Source organism: Siphateles boraxobius, unplaced genomic scaffold, assembly GCF_051911475.1.
Source record: "Siphateles boraxobius isolate OS27281-9 unplaced genomic scaffold, OSU_SipBor_1 6, whole genome shotgun sequence".
Lineage (NCBI taxonomy): Eukaryota > Metazoa > Chordata > Actinopteri > Cypriniformes > Leuciscidae > Siphateles > Siphateles boraxobius.
The window spans coordinates 33924633-33940810 of NW_027509186.1; the positions used below are offsets into that span (position 1 = coordinate 33924633).

At 36.6% G+C, this 16178-nt stretch overlaps 1 protein-coding gene across 3 annotated transcripts in view; it reads right to left on the bottom strand.

The window, feature by feature from the left end:
• The window catches only part of sacs (sacsin molecular chaperone), a 30243-nt gene that overhangs the window by 12845 nt on the left and 1220 nt on the right, over positions 1-16178 (bottom strand). The window contains exons 2-10 of one of the 3 annotated variants that reach the window (XM_077206963.1): positions 15105-15480; positions 13906-14056; positions 8261-8351; positions 7103-7188; positions 6637-6748; positions 6345-6491; positions 2513-3995; positions 1839-1930; positions 791-817 (exon numbers count right to left, since the gene is read on the bottom strand). In XM_077206963.1, the coding sequence (XP_077063078.1) occupies positions 791-817; positions 1839-1930; positions 2513-3995; positions 6345-6491; positions 6637-6748; positions 7103-7188; positions 8261-8351; positions 13906-14056; positions 15105-15127 (2212 nt within the window). In that variant the 5' untranslated portion in view covers positions 15128-15480. Of the gene's footprint in view, positions 1-790; positions 818-1838; positions 1931-2512; positions 3996-6344; positions 6492-6636; positions 6749-7102; positions 7189-8260; positions 8352-8506; positions 8570-13905; positions 14057-15104; positions 15550-16178 lie in introns of those variants that run through there. The other 2 variants (XM_077206964.1, XM_077206965.1) reach the window with 2 other exon arrangements.

Genomic DNA, 16178 nt, shown 5'->3' on the forward strand with positions numbered 1-16178 from the left:
ACCGATTGTATATATACCTGTAGCTTCAGGAAAAATACTGTGAAGTCTTGGATTTACCTAGATTTCTCATAAAATTTGATTACATAAATAGATCAACACAGTCTGCTTAAACAACTGCAGCTATCTTCTGTCTTCTGTTGTTCTATTAACAATTTATGCAGAAATCCAGGTAAATCCAAGGTTTCAAATACTTTTTCCTGCAACTATATATTCTATAAGACACTTGAAGCTTTAAAGAACACTACTGAGACACATTAGGAAATTAGGAATAATCAAAACATTCAAAAACATTTACAATCAATGCACAAATCAGAAAAAACTCATTAGAATGGCTTGCATGCTAGAAATAGTTGAAAATATTCTAATTAGAAGTTTATATATATCCTATTTTTAGCTGTTAAGGTTACACAAATATATGGAAAAAAAGGCTTCAAGTAATGGAAAATTCTTAATGTCTGCATGCATGTGCAAATGTGTGTTGTCATGTTAGTTCTTGTAAACATTTATCAGTTTACCATTTGCAATTGATTGATTGAATTGGTGCATTTAAGTTTTATTTCTTTATAAATTTCAAAACAAACTGCATCTATAAAACAAAAACACATTAAGACGTTAAAATGTTATAATATAAGCATTTTACATTATTAAATGCATTAGTACTGTATGTTTTGTTTTGATATATGGTTAATGGGTTATTCAAATACACAGATGTTAGTGAATAAGTAGTGTATCCAGAAAAGCCATGGCAACTACAGCTCTACAGGCATTAGACAACACATTCTGCACTTACCAGAACAACCCCAAAGATATTGTTGAACTGGAATTAAAATGCAAAAATAAGGATAAATGTGACAAATAAATTGAAAAAAATAAAAATGATAAAGCAAATAATGAAATTCTATAAAAGCATACATCGCAAAGCATTGTAAAGTATTGTAAAGTAATATGTATGGCTGCAATGAGGCAGAAACTCTTTATACAAATTATTTAAGATAGTCCTAATGAAAAAATACACACAGTATCTGAGGGAGTAGCAACTTCAAACAGTATACACAAAAATAATGTTTATGTAATATTAATTAGCCTACTATATATGATTATATAAAATAATAATAATATTGGTAATATTGTTACAGGATGCTTCTACATGCTAAAAGGTCTTAAACACAGGATATATCAGTGTGTGGCGAAAAAGCAGCATGAACATTCTGCTAAGAGTGTCCTTTTATGATGTGCAAAAGAAACATAGGTCTGTGTGGAATAACATAGGATTTTTGGGTGAAACTATCCTTTAAAAATGCAACACAAGGCCAGAGATGCTGAAAAAACTGTGAGACACGACACAACCAAATGCAAGAATGCATCCTGTGTAAATGTCCTAATCTTGTAATGTCATGCAAAGAGAGGAAGGAAGCTGCTTCCTGTCAACAGTCATTTTAATGTCCTTGGCAACGACATGTCCTATGGCCAATTGTAGCATAAGACAAAGATTTTTAATCCGTAAAAACAGAGGAGAAAAAAATTAACTCTTCACTATTCTCAAATGACTAAATACACTAAGTCAATCTAAAAAGGATGCCTAAGGGCAAAATTAATTGGTTCTGTTTATTTTATGGACAGCCTTTCATCTTTTTTCGGCATGTACTAGGTTAAGCATGAAAAAGTGTAACTCAAAATTCTGACACCCGTAAAAGCAAGCAATGAAGCACAAAGATGTTACTCCCTGTAGCAAACTAAGCATTTACAAGATTACATTTTACAACAGAAGAAAGGAATTGTGAGCAGATGCTCTATATACCCTGGATAAGAGTATGAGAGCATTATGAGCAGGTGTCTACCTCTGCTTTTGGCTGCTTCTTTCAGGCTCGTCATGACATGTGGGGCAATGTTTTCTAAAACAAATCTTCCCTCCAGTCCTGGATAAAGGGACCTGCAAAGAAAAATCAAGCTCATAATAATATGTTTATCTCATAATGTAAGCTACTCTATTTACAAGTTTTGGTCAGGATTCAGGAATAAGTGTTATTCAGAATTGAATCAAGAATGCTTTTCGTGAATTTGAGAAATTAAGGAAATTAATTTCATATTTTATATTTTAAGTTCCATAGTAGAAGAATGTCAAATATATATTTTTTAAAATGTTTAGTATAAGTTTATATAGTATTTAGTGTTGTGTAAGACAACATATTTGACGTTCTTGAAGCTTTATGGCAAAATTAAAATCTGACTAAAAATTAAATTAAAATCCTATATTATTAAAAAAGAAAATGGGCATGATTAGGGAAAATTAATCATTGGAGTATTGTTGTTTCTGAGTTGAAATTCAGGGAATTACATTTGTCATTCAAATTTAAATTCTACATTCTGTGGTGTGTGGCCAACTCAATTTAAATTCCAATTCCAAATTTTGCTGAATCCTGTTTTGATGTGATAGCATTTAGATAGCAATGAAATAATGCTACAAATGAACATTACCAATTCCAAGTACGTAAATACAAATGTTTGCCCATACCTTGGATACTCCGGTGAGGCAATGTAGACAGCATCTTTGTCATTCACAGAAGATGAGAACACAGCAAATGTCTCATCCTGCAAAGGTAGAAGTTCCAGTCCAATGAGGTCATTGTAGCAGGCATCGCTTAGGATAAACTCTAGCAGGAGCAGCTTCTCGTTGGAAGACCCTCTATGGCGACATTTCCTCAGAGTCTGACGCACAAAAGAAGGGGTCACTCTCCTTAAGCTACCTGGCTTGGAGACAAACATTGTAAGTACTGCATCGATGTAGGTTGGAACCTGAGCCAGCATCATCCCTGAGCTCTGGAGGTATTTGATGATGGTTTCTGTAGTGTCCATGCTGGAGTCCAGGTCAAAGAACACTGTTTCATCCACCTGGACCCAGCTTTCGCTGAGAGAGTAGATGACCGGCTGTTGAAGCAGGTCATTGAATAGGGGTTCAAGAATAGGTTTCCAGCGAGGTCGAATTATGTTTGGATCAGGCCAGGCTCTGTAAATACCTCTCGGGGAAAGGGGGAAATCTTGGTCCTCCTTAGTTTGGATTCGTCTGAAGGTCTCCATTATGAGTGTGAAGTAAGCCCTTGGGATGACCGTGACTATGAGAAGCTCGTTCCAAAGAGCCGCCGGGTCCCTCCACTGGTCGACTTCTCGCCATTTGATGCTCCTGCGGTTGTCCGTGAGGCCGAAGAAACCACTAACATGGACTGGCAATCCTGTCATACTTTCTTCTCCAAGGGGAAGTGGGAGGAAACAGAAAGCACGTCCTGAGAAACTAGAAGTTGCCCCCTTGTCCTCATCAATTAGGGTAAGGGGCAAGGCAATACCAATAGTTGGGATGAACTTCAGATCATCAGCAAGAGAATCCAGTTCACTGCACATGCCTCGCCCTCCCACACCATTACACACCAACCAGGTGGTTCTCTGAGTCTCTTTGGCAGTTTCATCCCGCACTTCAATGGAGTGTTGGTAGGTAGCGCAGGTGACCGAACTGCTCAGGACACCATTACTGTAGCTATCTATAGCCTGTCCTAAGGATTTCAGAGAGTTGGGCCGCTCCATATCATCTTCTTTGATATCGCTTGCTGTGACCTGGAAAAGCATCCGCTCTGTTCCATCTGATTCTCGTACATGCAGAGAGACCTTCTGCACGCTCTTTAGAAAGAGCAGCACGGTGTCTGCATCAACTTTGAAAGATTCAAAGAGCTCCAGAACCTTCTCTTTATTGTAGATGTTGTTACTTAATTGTGAGGGTTTCATTCGGAGTGGAAAACGAAAGAGTGTTCCTAGAAAGTTGCCATCTCTAATGGTTTTCTCTGAGCTACCGAGCAGGCCAAAATAAGGGGCAAACTGATCGTTAAGCTCGGATATTTCCTTTATATCAGACTTCAAATTCCAGCACTGGCCAGACTCATGGACTCCAAACAACATCTGATGAGGGTCCAGCATCGCAATTTGATCCCCACTAAATATACTAGGAACATCTACAAAAAGATGGAACATTTTTAGAATAGTAAAACATTAAGTTTTAATTATATAATGAACTATATAATCATTTTGCCCCCATTTTTCATGAGCTGAACTCAAAGATCTAATACTTTTTCCTATGTACACAAAATTAATATTTCTCTCAAATATTGTTCACAAATCTGTCTAAATCTGTGTTATGGCGCTTTTCCATTACCAGTACCAGCTCGACTCGACTCGACTCGGCTTGGCTCGCCTCGACTCGGCTCGCTTTTCGTTTCGTTTTCCATTGCAGAAAGTATCGCCACAAATAGTACCCGGTCGTCATAGCGACGCCTTTCGTTCCTCGTTGCCCCATCAAGCTCTCGCTGGATCCTCTCTTCGGCAACCAAACAAAGGAATGTCTGCACCTCCTCGTTTGACCACGGCGTATTCTTCCGAGTTGGCATAATAATAGTAGTAAGTTTAGTAACTGTCTCTGGCTAAACTATTTAAAAAAGGCGGGGTTATTCTGGATACTCCATCTGGCGCGTGCAATGATGACGCAGTGAATAGTGACGATTCTCTCTGACCAATCAGCAGTCGGCATTGTTTTCACGTCACATTTTAGTATCGCCTTAGCTCGCTTAGAACCTTGCCGGAGGTGGTACGAAAAAAAGTACCCGGAAGCAGGTACAGGTACAACTTTTACACAGTGGAAAACCAAACAAAGGCGAGTCGAGTCTAGTCGAGCTGAGCCGAGGCGAGCTGGTACTGTGTAGTGGAAAAGCACCATTAGTGTGCACTTCTTCTTTGCCGAGATAATCTATCCACCTCACAGGTGTGGCATATCAAGATGCTGATTAGACGGCATGATTATTGCACAGGTGTGCCTTAGGCTGGCCACAATAAAATAAAAGGCCACTTATTTTGTTCAGTGTAAAGATATATGGGTACATAAAATTATGGATATAGCAGGGTTTCCCATAAGTTCATTTATTTGTGGCAGCCCGCCACAATATCAACGCTGACCGCCACACATTGATTTTCGATTGTTTTTAAAAAATTTTTTACTAAGTCTATTTAAAATCGTATTTGATTGCAGAGCGCGGTAGCGCATTCACGCAGCACTACCTCTCACTACCTCTCATGCAAGGAGCCTAGCTAATAAGGAGAACTAAGTTATTGTTAGAATACAGCTGTATTTTCGAGGTTAGCACGCTGTATATTAGGAATGGGACGATTACCGGTTTCACTATAAACCACGATAAAATGTACTGACGGTTAGTATTATCGTTTAAAATTGAATTATCATTAAAACCGTGTTTGATTATCGCGATTTTAATAACATAAATCCTGTCCAGCCAGCAACAGTTTGACGCAGGTGCCAAGCGCGCAATGTTGGGGGTTTTTTTTTATTCGAGAAGGAATGGCGGAAGGCAGTGACCGTGCTCGGGAGATTTTTCAGCCTTTTAAGAGGACCAAACCGAGGTGTGGTCATATTTTGGCTTTTACAAAAGTCCCGAGGGAAACTTAATCAAGGATGGTCACCCTGTCTGCAGAACATGCACAAAAAATTCGCTGCAATTTGCTGCAAAATGTTGTTTTGAGTTGAAATATTTTATCTCACTCACTTGACATAAGTTAAACGTGAAGCTTCCGCGAAAGAAAAGTTCGCAGCAAGTGCCTTTGCGCCAAAGACGAACGAACAAGTTTAAAAAAGACTATTAAGAGTGACATTTAAGAAATAACAATGTATATTCATTGTACACTTATTACACTGATTTTTTTTGTTTTTACGACATAACGTTGATTACGGGGACATTGAATTGAGATTAATGTTTTAAATCTTACCCGTTAAATCCATTTTGTACAGCGGATAAAACTCATCTAGACAAGATGATCGCAACAATATTATCAAACTCTGTAAACAATAAATTAACTCTGATTTCATTTTCAAAACAATCAAAAATGGTGACGCAAGACGGCAAGTTGTATTTGAATTAAATTAGAGAGTGCCTTTTAGAGAGCTAAATTAGAGAGCGTCCTTTGTGATACATGGATGTGCGCTGTGTTATAATGTGTTGCTATTGACGAAGGTCATTCATTATAAGGAAGGAAATGCCACAGAATCTTGCTTTATAAAGTGGATATTTCATATTTCAAATCACATTTTGCAAATTCATTTATGATTATTATGCATGCAGATTTCATGAACTGGTATTTATTGATAGACTACATGGAACATTATATTTTAAAACAACAGTTTGTCACACCACATGACCATTTAAAATGTTTTACCTAAATAAGCGCCTAAATTTTCCATTGTACATTAATATAGATGTTGATGTTATGCATCAGCTATCATAAAAACATACTTTTCTCACCTGTTATGTGGTAAACAGAGTTAAATCCAATACCAAATCTTCCCACTTTAAGAGGGTCCTCTCTTTTTCTACTCCGTGCAATCTCCTGAATACCATTCCAGTCTTCAGTGGTAAAGACGGCATCATTATGGACATACAGCGCTGTTCCTGTAGAAAAAAAAAAATCAGTGTAGCTCTGTATTTAAAGATTATAAACCTGTTTTAACTACTCATTCTGTTTATTGCATATAGCCAGGAATAATATTAAACATGTGAAGGGACATTTTGCAATCGATCAGCATATTTGCATTACCTTGATACTGAGCCATATCTGGTGACCACAGTGATTCCACTCCATACTCTGTCTCATCATACAAGAACTTGACCTCAGTGGCCCCAGCATCCTCTGCATTCTGAATCAGCTCCTGTATGACAGACACATCATACAGCAGTTGACATTCATTCTCATGCACTGCTTGTTCAACAGGATGGAGAACAGTAACAGGTCATGATTAAATATATGAAAATGTATGTATTTTTCCCCTCAAAAAGTATATAGTTTGCACAAGGTGTTATTTGCTACAAGAATGCCTCAATATATGCCTATGCCAATATATGCCTAATACAAACAAAATTGTAAAAATCCACACACAAAAAAACAGTACAAAAATAAAACATTAATACAAAGGACTACAAATACAGTCAAATCCATGTTATGATTAGAAGTTACACTCTTCAGTTGCACATTTTTAGCAGAGCTTTAAACTCTTTAAACGTACTTTTAGAATTTGTCCACCCTCTGGATATCTTCTCAAAATATCTTTCAAAAAATCAACCAACGGTGGTGTAGTCTGGCCAAACCTCCCTGCAAAAGAGCAAATGATGAGAAATGGAGCATAAGTAACTTTCACACACACTAATGCAAGACTATAAAACTACACAGCCAAAGTTATGTGGATACGTGAACACCATTCCAATAAATGCTTGTTAAAGGGACAGTTCACCCCTAAAAACAATCCAATAATAATCCTTCATACTATCATTTATTATATCATTCAAAACCTAGAAAATCTGGAATAATTAACTTTTTTACAGTTCAATGAATGGGGATTTAAGTTTACAAGATTGCTGCATTTATGTCATTATTCACTGATAATATTCTAATCCAATGAGCTGTTAACCACTTTGACTGGATCACTCAGTGAGTTGAACTTAAGAAATAGATACATTCTAATTTGTGAACAAATCATCCAAAATGAATGATTCAATCACAAATTAGATATCTCTGCTTCTCTAATGAGCCTGCCAGGAGGAACTGGGGCGGATGTCAAGATTTTCAGTGAATAACAGCTTCTACTCTTCTTGAAAATCTTTTCTCTACATGTTGGGGAGCATCTGTAGGGATCTGCATTAGTGAGTTCACTAATTTTGGGTGATGGGATCTTGCTCAGTCAACATTCAATTCATCCTAAAGGGGTTCAGCTGTGCAGACCAGTCAAGTCACCAGACCCAATAAACATTTTCTTTATAGACCTGTGGCCGGTTGCATAAACTGCTTAGACTCATATTACACATTAGTTATATAATTATTTTTTTAAGACTGTTCATAATGTCTGTTAAATAAAAAATAGATTGGTCTAATTTGAATCTGAAAAGTAAGACTGATTACCCATTGACAAACTACTAGTTGGTCAGACTAGTTCTAGCATGCAACCAGCCACAGGCTTTTTGAACAGGATTGATGTTGTCTCTGCTAGCAATGGGTGCTGTAGCTGAAATAGCCAAACTCATTAACTAAAATGGGTCTCCAAATACTTTTCTCCATATTGTGTTTTTAAATGTCATCCTGCAGATTTTCTTGTGAGAGAATGTAAAAAAAAATTGGAGCAGCAGACATTCTTGATAAATAAAGTGTCCCTGCACCTAAAGTGTCTCACCTCCTCCTCTCGGGCCTCGTCCATGCAACGTCATGATTATTTCATGGCTCCCGTGTGGCACCAAGCTTCTAATCTCAACCAAATCCTCAACCTATACAAGAAGGAAAAACACATTTTATGTAAAATCTAGTTAATCATTCTTGGGGCATTTTATGAAGAAAATGGGGATAATGCATCCATAAGCCACTTCCACAATGCTAGGGTGTTCTGGGTAGTTGCTTACTGCATCAAACTAAAATAGCCCACCATCTCTATAATAATCTGGTCTCTATGGTCTGGTCCCCTCTTGGAATACCTTGTCCTTTTGTTATCTGTTAGGCAAAACATTGTAAGTCCGACCACTCTGAGTATTAAAAGAACAACTTTCCTAAACAATCCGCAATATTTAAGGCATCATTAATGTGAGTTATGCACATTAGTTTAATATGATTAGTGGTTTGTCTTAGGGTACATTTACAGGACAACAATGTCCTAAAAACTGAAAAGATTTTCTTTTGTGTTTTTTACATTCAGACAACGTTGTCAAACCATTCCCTGTTTACAAGGAACCATGAAAACGACTTAAACGCTATATTATGCTGCCAGGCCAGTAGATGGCGATGTCACTACGACTGAACACGTAATACGAATGCGGATGACGTCATCGTTTTCACAAATTTGCGTTTTTGTAGTTTAAACAGAGATGATAACAGTATCAGATAACAGAAAACAACCTGTTTTCAAAAGTTTGCATTTTCTGACCCCAAAAATGCTGTTATCGAGTAAATAACTGGCTAAAACGCATAAAAATAAATATGTTTTTAGTTGAAAACGGTTTCATTTAAAAGGGCCCCTTAATCTCTAAGCCTGCTAATAAGCAATAGGTGATATTGGCAAAGAAACCATGAACTAGATTAAATTCACTTTTTTTAGCAACATTTCAGCTCTCTGAGGTGAAGAGCTGTGCAGAAACATGAAGCCAAGAGCAACAATTACACCAGAAAGGATATGGATTATTCCTTTCTCGAGCTTTTCACCCTCCATCTATTAAACTCTTAGCCCGCAATGCACCTCTGTAAACTGCACTGAGGTGTCCACATAGCCTACCCATAATTCACTGAGATATACCACCGTTTTTAGTTTATTAAGAGATTGATTATTCAAGGCTGAGATTGTGCCAGTTCAGACAGAGACTGCTGTCTTCAGCTAATCATGGTGGAATCAGCTTTTGCAAACACACACCGATCAGCACTTCTGCTAACACACACTGATCAGGTGTATGCAGAGACCAGAAGAAAAGACTACTCGGCAAATTCAGAGCCCTGAGTTTCTGTACTTACTGTATAACAGTAAATTGTGCATAATTACATGCAACTGATCTTTAAACCAAAAAAAAAAAGTATAATTACACTGTAATAAAGACACTTTAAAATAGATTGTCACATTAATTAAATAAAAGACTGATTTTGTTAAATCAATCAAAAGGTTTTTTAGTACAGAGCCCTGCACATGACATGCAGGAAAATAATTGCATTGCTAATGCCATTAACTAAGAATCTGTTCCCCCAAATTGTTAATTTGTTCCCTCATTTTAGGTAAATCGTGGCCACATTGTGCTAATTTGATTAAACTAAACTAAAAAAAGGGAAACAAATTGTGGTCAACGATTCAACTAAATGAGGGATCGAATTAATAAAACGCAGCCACAAATTATTAAGTCATTTAATTCTTAATTCATGGCCACAATGTCTATTTCTTTTCTGCATGTTGTGTGCAGGGCTAACTGGCCAGCTTGCTAAGCGCAGGCTTAATATGTTTATATTGATCATTTTAGTCACATATAAATGATATACCATTTAAAAGCCATTCACTGATTTATTGTGAACGTTAAAACATTGAGGGTACATTTACACGACAACGATGTACTAAACACGGAAACGTTTTTCCAAAAACAAAAATTGTCAAAAACAACCCCGTTCACACAGATCCGTGAAAACGACTGAAACGCTGTATTATGCATGCATAAAAAGATTTATGTTTTTAGTTGAAAGTGGTGTCGTGTAAACAGCCCCTGATAAGCAATATTTTAGTATTGTAAAATTCTGTCAGTCAATGAATTCAGACAGGGAGTAGAGGTCATTAATCGTGTGAATGTTTATATAATCTGACCATCTCAAAATCTCATGTAAAGAAATGATCAGATTTCTGTTGTAAACACACACTCAATGACTTGCTGTCTTAAAGATAATTTGTGAAAACATATATTGGACAAATAACCCATTATTAACCAACTATAAAAGCAATTAATAAAATCAAACGCATCATATTTTCATGCAGTTCATCTTCCCAGGATGATTTGTGGGGGAACATTTTTGAATTCTTTATGAGGACATTTGGAAGAAACCAACTTGTCATGGCACATCCAGGAAGAATTACCAAAAGCAAAAAATTCCCAAACTTATTAGAGACGCTTGACTGATGCCAAGATTAGCAATCACAGTTTATGATCACACAAAATCAGACTACAGGCAGATACATCTCAACTAACCCATAACACTGGCACAGGAAATTTCCTAAATAAATTTGGACCAGGCTGTATGGTCCGGTCCTCTGGGGTAGTGTGAGTGTTAGCTGAGTTCTGAGAGCTGGCTTTCTCCAGGCTATTTTCTGAGTCTGACATACTTAGAGTAGAGGAATAATCTCCCACCTGCTCCCATCATTCAGGGACGCTTCCCGCTTCAAGCTAAGAGAAAAGGCTCCGAGGCCTGACCTTGTCATAGGAACAGTAAAAGAAAAACTTTGGCTTGTGCATAAAGCTTCTGATTCCATTTACCAGAGAATACATTTCATCTTATCTGATTTTCATCATATTTTCTGGTTTATATTTGACTAAATATTTGAAATCCAAGGGGCAATTTCACTAAATAGTTGCATCACTTACACTAAGTCATAGCTATGTTTTCCAACCACATGTTTTATGGGAACTTTGGGATATCATAAATATCAAGATTTGAAAGAATATTACAAAAATATCCATAAAAACTAGTGGTGGGCCGTTATCGGGCTAGACTCTTGTCGGGCGATAAAAAAAATATCGCCGTTAATCTATTCTCAAAGTTGGGTTGGGATCATAAAATTGCTTTTTCGAATATCGTTATATTTTCGCGCAATTCCATGTGTAGCCTAGTATATTTAACATAATTGACGCAGCGCCTACTGTCACAGATCGCGCTGCAGGTTATTTTCCTGTCAGGGACACAAGGTGTATACTTTTACATGTTACGTTGGGCGACGTTCCTCTCGTTACTTTATTTTAATGCAATTACATGTTGTTAAATGAGTTTATTTCAAGCACGCTGTATCTTTTTATGGGCATGAGCGATGCTCAATTTACAATCGAATCAGTCTGAATGATCTGTTCAGTTTCCTCACGCACTGAATCGTCTGAAGCGCGTTCAATCACACTCGACTCGGATTCGTAACAGGAAGATTTAAGAACATCAAGAGCGTTGGATGAAGTGCCCGTGGATCTACAGTTTAGTCTAGTGAAAGCAAATCTGCAAATACATCATATTTTTGCCAGCGATGAAGATCTTTATTAGTTGAACATCTTCGTATGATGTCTGTAAATGACTGATTCCACAGGACGATACATTCGATTTCATTTCATTCAGGTAATACATTTTACAACCAAACAGATTATTACGCCACGATGGCACTACTAAAAAGTATGACATTATCCGTTTTTTTGACATATACATTAATTTATAGGCCAAAAAAAAGACGCTTCAGAGCGTCGGCGCACTGGCAAAGGTTAACAGGTTAAATAAGCTACCATTGTGTAGTGTACAGTTTATGAAATGAACACCCGCCATCCCGCGGTAATGTATTGCGCAGGGACATAGTCACACGAATAGTTTACATTGATTGAAAACTAATTTGTTTAAAAAGGAGGAGGCTACAGGTTCACATAAAATCATTATGACATATGACATTGTTTTTTTTATCTAACGAGCATCTGGTTTGGCGATGCAAAAACGGACTGTAGCAACGTCATGCTTCTTGTTTTTTTCTTCTTCCAATTAGCCTACCATGTTAAAAAAAAAACGACGAAAACATGTTACTTGTTCAATTAATAAACAGTTTGTTTGATGACTAATCGCTAAAGATAAAATTGGCCTCCCTTTCTGTCATTGTGAGTGTGTGTTTTTTTTTTTCGAACGATATTCGACTTTTGCTCCTCTATTGTCCAGAAATTCACATCCCTACGCGAGGCGAACTATTCTCAAAGACTTACTTTTAGTCATTATTTGGGTAGCACACACATTCTGAATGCCTTCGGCAGAACTCAAATGAGCCATTTTAATCTAGATTAATCTAGATTAATTCAAAGATTACAGTGAGATTAATCTAGATAAAAAAAATTAATCTATGCCCATCCATAATAAAAACATTTTTATATTAATTTACTGAATGCATACCAAGATGTACATCAAAAACCTCATGTGACTTTGATACAGATACTTTGATACTGTATTGCAGGTTTATGTTCTGTTTTATTGGCTTTTAGTTTGTATCACCTTGTTTTCCTGTGTTCTGCTCCTGTTTCCTGTGTTCCCCATGTTCCCACTATTCATTAGTTGTCATGGTTACTAATTATGTTAGTGCTGGTGCTGGTTAAGTTCGTCATTATCTTGTGTATTAAGGAGCTGTTTACACAACAGTTCTCAACTAAAAACGTAAAACTTTTTATTCATGTTCATTTAACACGACAACAATTGAAAACTATTACCATTCATTTCTCCATGTAAACGACAAAAATGTGAATTTGTGAAAACGGTGGCCTGGCTGCACAATACAGCATTTTTAGTCATTTTCACGGATCCGTGTGAACAGGGATCGTTTTGACAATGTTGTCATCTGTACACAAAAAAAGCAAAGGAAAAACGTTTCCGTGTTTAGTACAAACATGCCCTTAAAAAAAAAAGTTTAGTTTGGTCCATTGTCCTGTATTTTAAACCAAAGCTGATACGTTTTGTACTCCTACAATTCCTGTATTTTGGACTATTCTTCTTTGTTTTGTATTTAATAAAGTTTATCGGCTGATATTAAAATCCACCTCTCCTTGCTCCTCCATCGTAAGGCATATTGGACATAAGGTATCTGCCACAGTTCCTGTTCCTGTTAAAAATCAAACATGCCGCTGCTGTCTATACCACACAGCAGATTAATCTTGATTGGGAAAGCTCCACTTTATTAATTACATTAATAACATATAATAATAATAACATACTAGTATTAAAACGTTTCATTCTAAATGTTTCATCCCAAATAGACATTCATGTGAACGCAAAAGTAGAAACCGCAACATAAAAGTAAATCCAAATAGATTTTATTTATATGTGCAGTTGTATTGTGATCCGTGCAGTGGGAAGGCACACACATCGCTGTGGATTTGGCTGTGTATACAATGCAAAACACTGGAAACTATCATGAGCTCTTACCCTGGGCTGCACACAGATTACAGCACAATGGAGCACATTTAAACAATCTGGCGTCTGGCCTGTTTCTAAATCAGTTTCTTTGGGTGAATTATAAACCTGTGTATTTCATGGGGTTGATTGTGATCACAGGAGATAATCATTTTACAAAAGTTTCCAACTCACCAGTTTTCCATTGTGAAACAGCTGCTGTTCAGGCACGGGATAGTCTGTTTCTTGATAGATCAGGGTCTTGATGTACCTGATCACTGTAGACGGGGGAACCTGGAAGACCCTCTTGCCTAGATAGTCATGACAGACTATCACCGATGGCAACCTAAAATCATAAAGGAAACATTGTAACCATAACTACTCACAGTCTTGAATCTCACGAAACCTTTCATGTTCGGGTCATATTTCACCTCAAAATCAAAGAAACAAATTAAAAAGAAATGTTTTTTTGTTGTCAAGAAAATAAATGTTATTTTTTTTTTTTGTGCATTGTGGTGTTGTCTTTATAAAATTTAATTGAATTCCCTCAAATTCTGATTGAAATAATTGGGGGGAAAAAAATTACAATTTTTTTTTTTTCATTATTGCAATATGGGAAAAAACTAGGCTATTTCAAGTATAAATTATTTACAGGCCTATATCATGTTAGTATACATAGTTCATATACATTGTGACTATTACAGTATTTTTAACTTCTACAGTAAATAACTATAAATTATATTAAAATAATAAAAATCTCATGAGAAAGCAAAGCAAAAATGTTAATGGTCCTTGATTTTTAATATGAAATGTGAATTGGACATCCATTGAGAGCCATCTGGGCATCATGATAATAATTTCTATATTTTTATTTATTTTATTATTCACAACAATAAACCCTAATAGAAATGCCTGGATCCTGCCACATCACCTCTGCAGTAAAAAATCAAATTACACCTATTAGGGGCTATCAGGTTTGAGCTGTATCCAAATGCACTTCTAACAGTCAGAACTTGAAGGGATTTGATTTTGCCCAGGTGAAAGATTATGACATTTTACTACAGTACAAGAACACAAGTGAGTGACACATACTGTATGTCTAGTTTTAGATCTTGACCTGTTGTCAGGGAACCAATGAAAGTCCCAGTGGGCCAATGACTGTATCATGTATTTGTGTGCTAGGGTGGGGCATAATATGTACCATGCACACTATCTAGTGACAATTCACATGCTACCAATTTACTGTATTAGATAGGAATAACAAATTTAGGCTGTTAAATGTGTTATTAATAACAATAGACTATATGATATAGTGCAGTTTTGAATAGTTAGCGGTCTCATTCAAGTCATAAACAATAACAAACCGGCCACTAAACTAATTAATCTTAACTTACCACGGGTCGTGAATGGTTGCCATTGCTTTTCAGCCAAACTGCCGTTATTCGCGTGCGCAGACATTCATCGATCAGTCCGCATGGAGCATTACGCGAATGCTGTAACGTTACTGTTATCTTCCGGAGAAAATCCTCCGCATCGGGAATCCATTGATTTACTCCGACCGTTTTGGTCTCAGTCTCAAAGAATCATCCCATCCTGTGCGTTATAAGCTCCGTGTGGCCGTGTTTTGCGCTTGGACCCGCCTTCTCCTCCTCCTCCTCGTCCTCGTCCTGAAATGTATTGATGCGGTTTAATAAACGGCTCGCGGTGTTCAGGCAACGGTTTGTCCCAGAGAGATGTTACGCTTTGGCGCAGTGTTTTAAAATAAGGATTCTGGAATAAAAAAAGTTGTATAATGTCATAAACAGCATAATCTATTATAACGCCTTCTTAAGAGCGTTTCTATGAATGTCAAGCTGTATGTGTTTTGTGTTTCTGCGGATTTTTGACTCTGACTGAGCGCGCCATGAATTCTGGGAGTTGAAGTCCTCTAGTCTAGTGTTATGGTGTTATGCACTTGATATGGGCAGAAATCTCGTCCTACTTACTATACATTGAACACTTCGTACAGGAACACTATAATAATAAGAAATTACATTTAGCTCATTATTATATTATATAGAACACTATAATAATAACCACATAAATAAAACATACAAATACATAATTTTTTATTCTATAGGTTGACATTAAGAATATATATGACCAAACTTTTGAGTTTGAAGGTTCTAAAAAAATAGTTTATGTATTTTACACCGAGTTAAACAACTATAGCCTAAATGAAAGTTCAGATTATCTCAGACCATGCAAGGTAAATTCTAATTTGAATAAATAACCGATCAACCAAATCATAATTTTGGGTTAAAATTTTATAAGGTAGCCTATCCCTTAGTGTAAATATACATTTTAGTACTGAGTAATATTAATTAACATGCACTTACTATAGGGTTAGGAATAGGGTTTGGTTTAGGGTTAGTTGCATGTAGCCTAGTTATGCATAATTTGCTGTTATTACTAAGTAACCTGTAGCT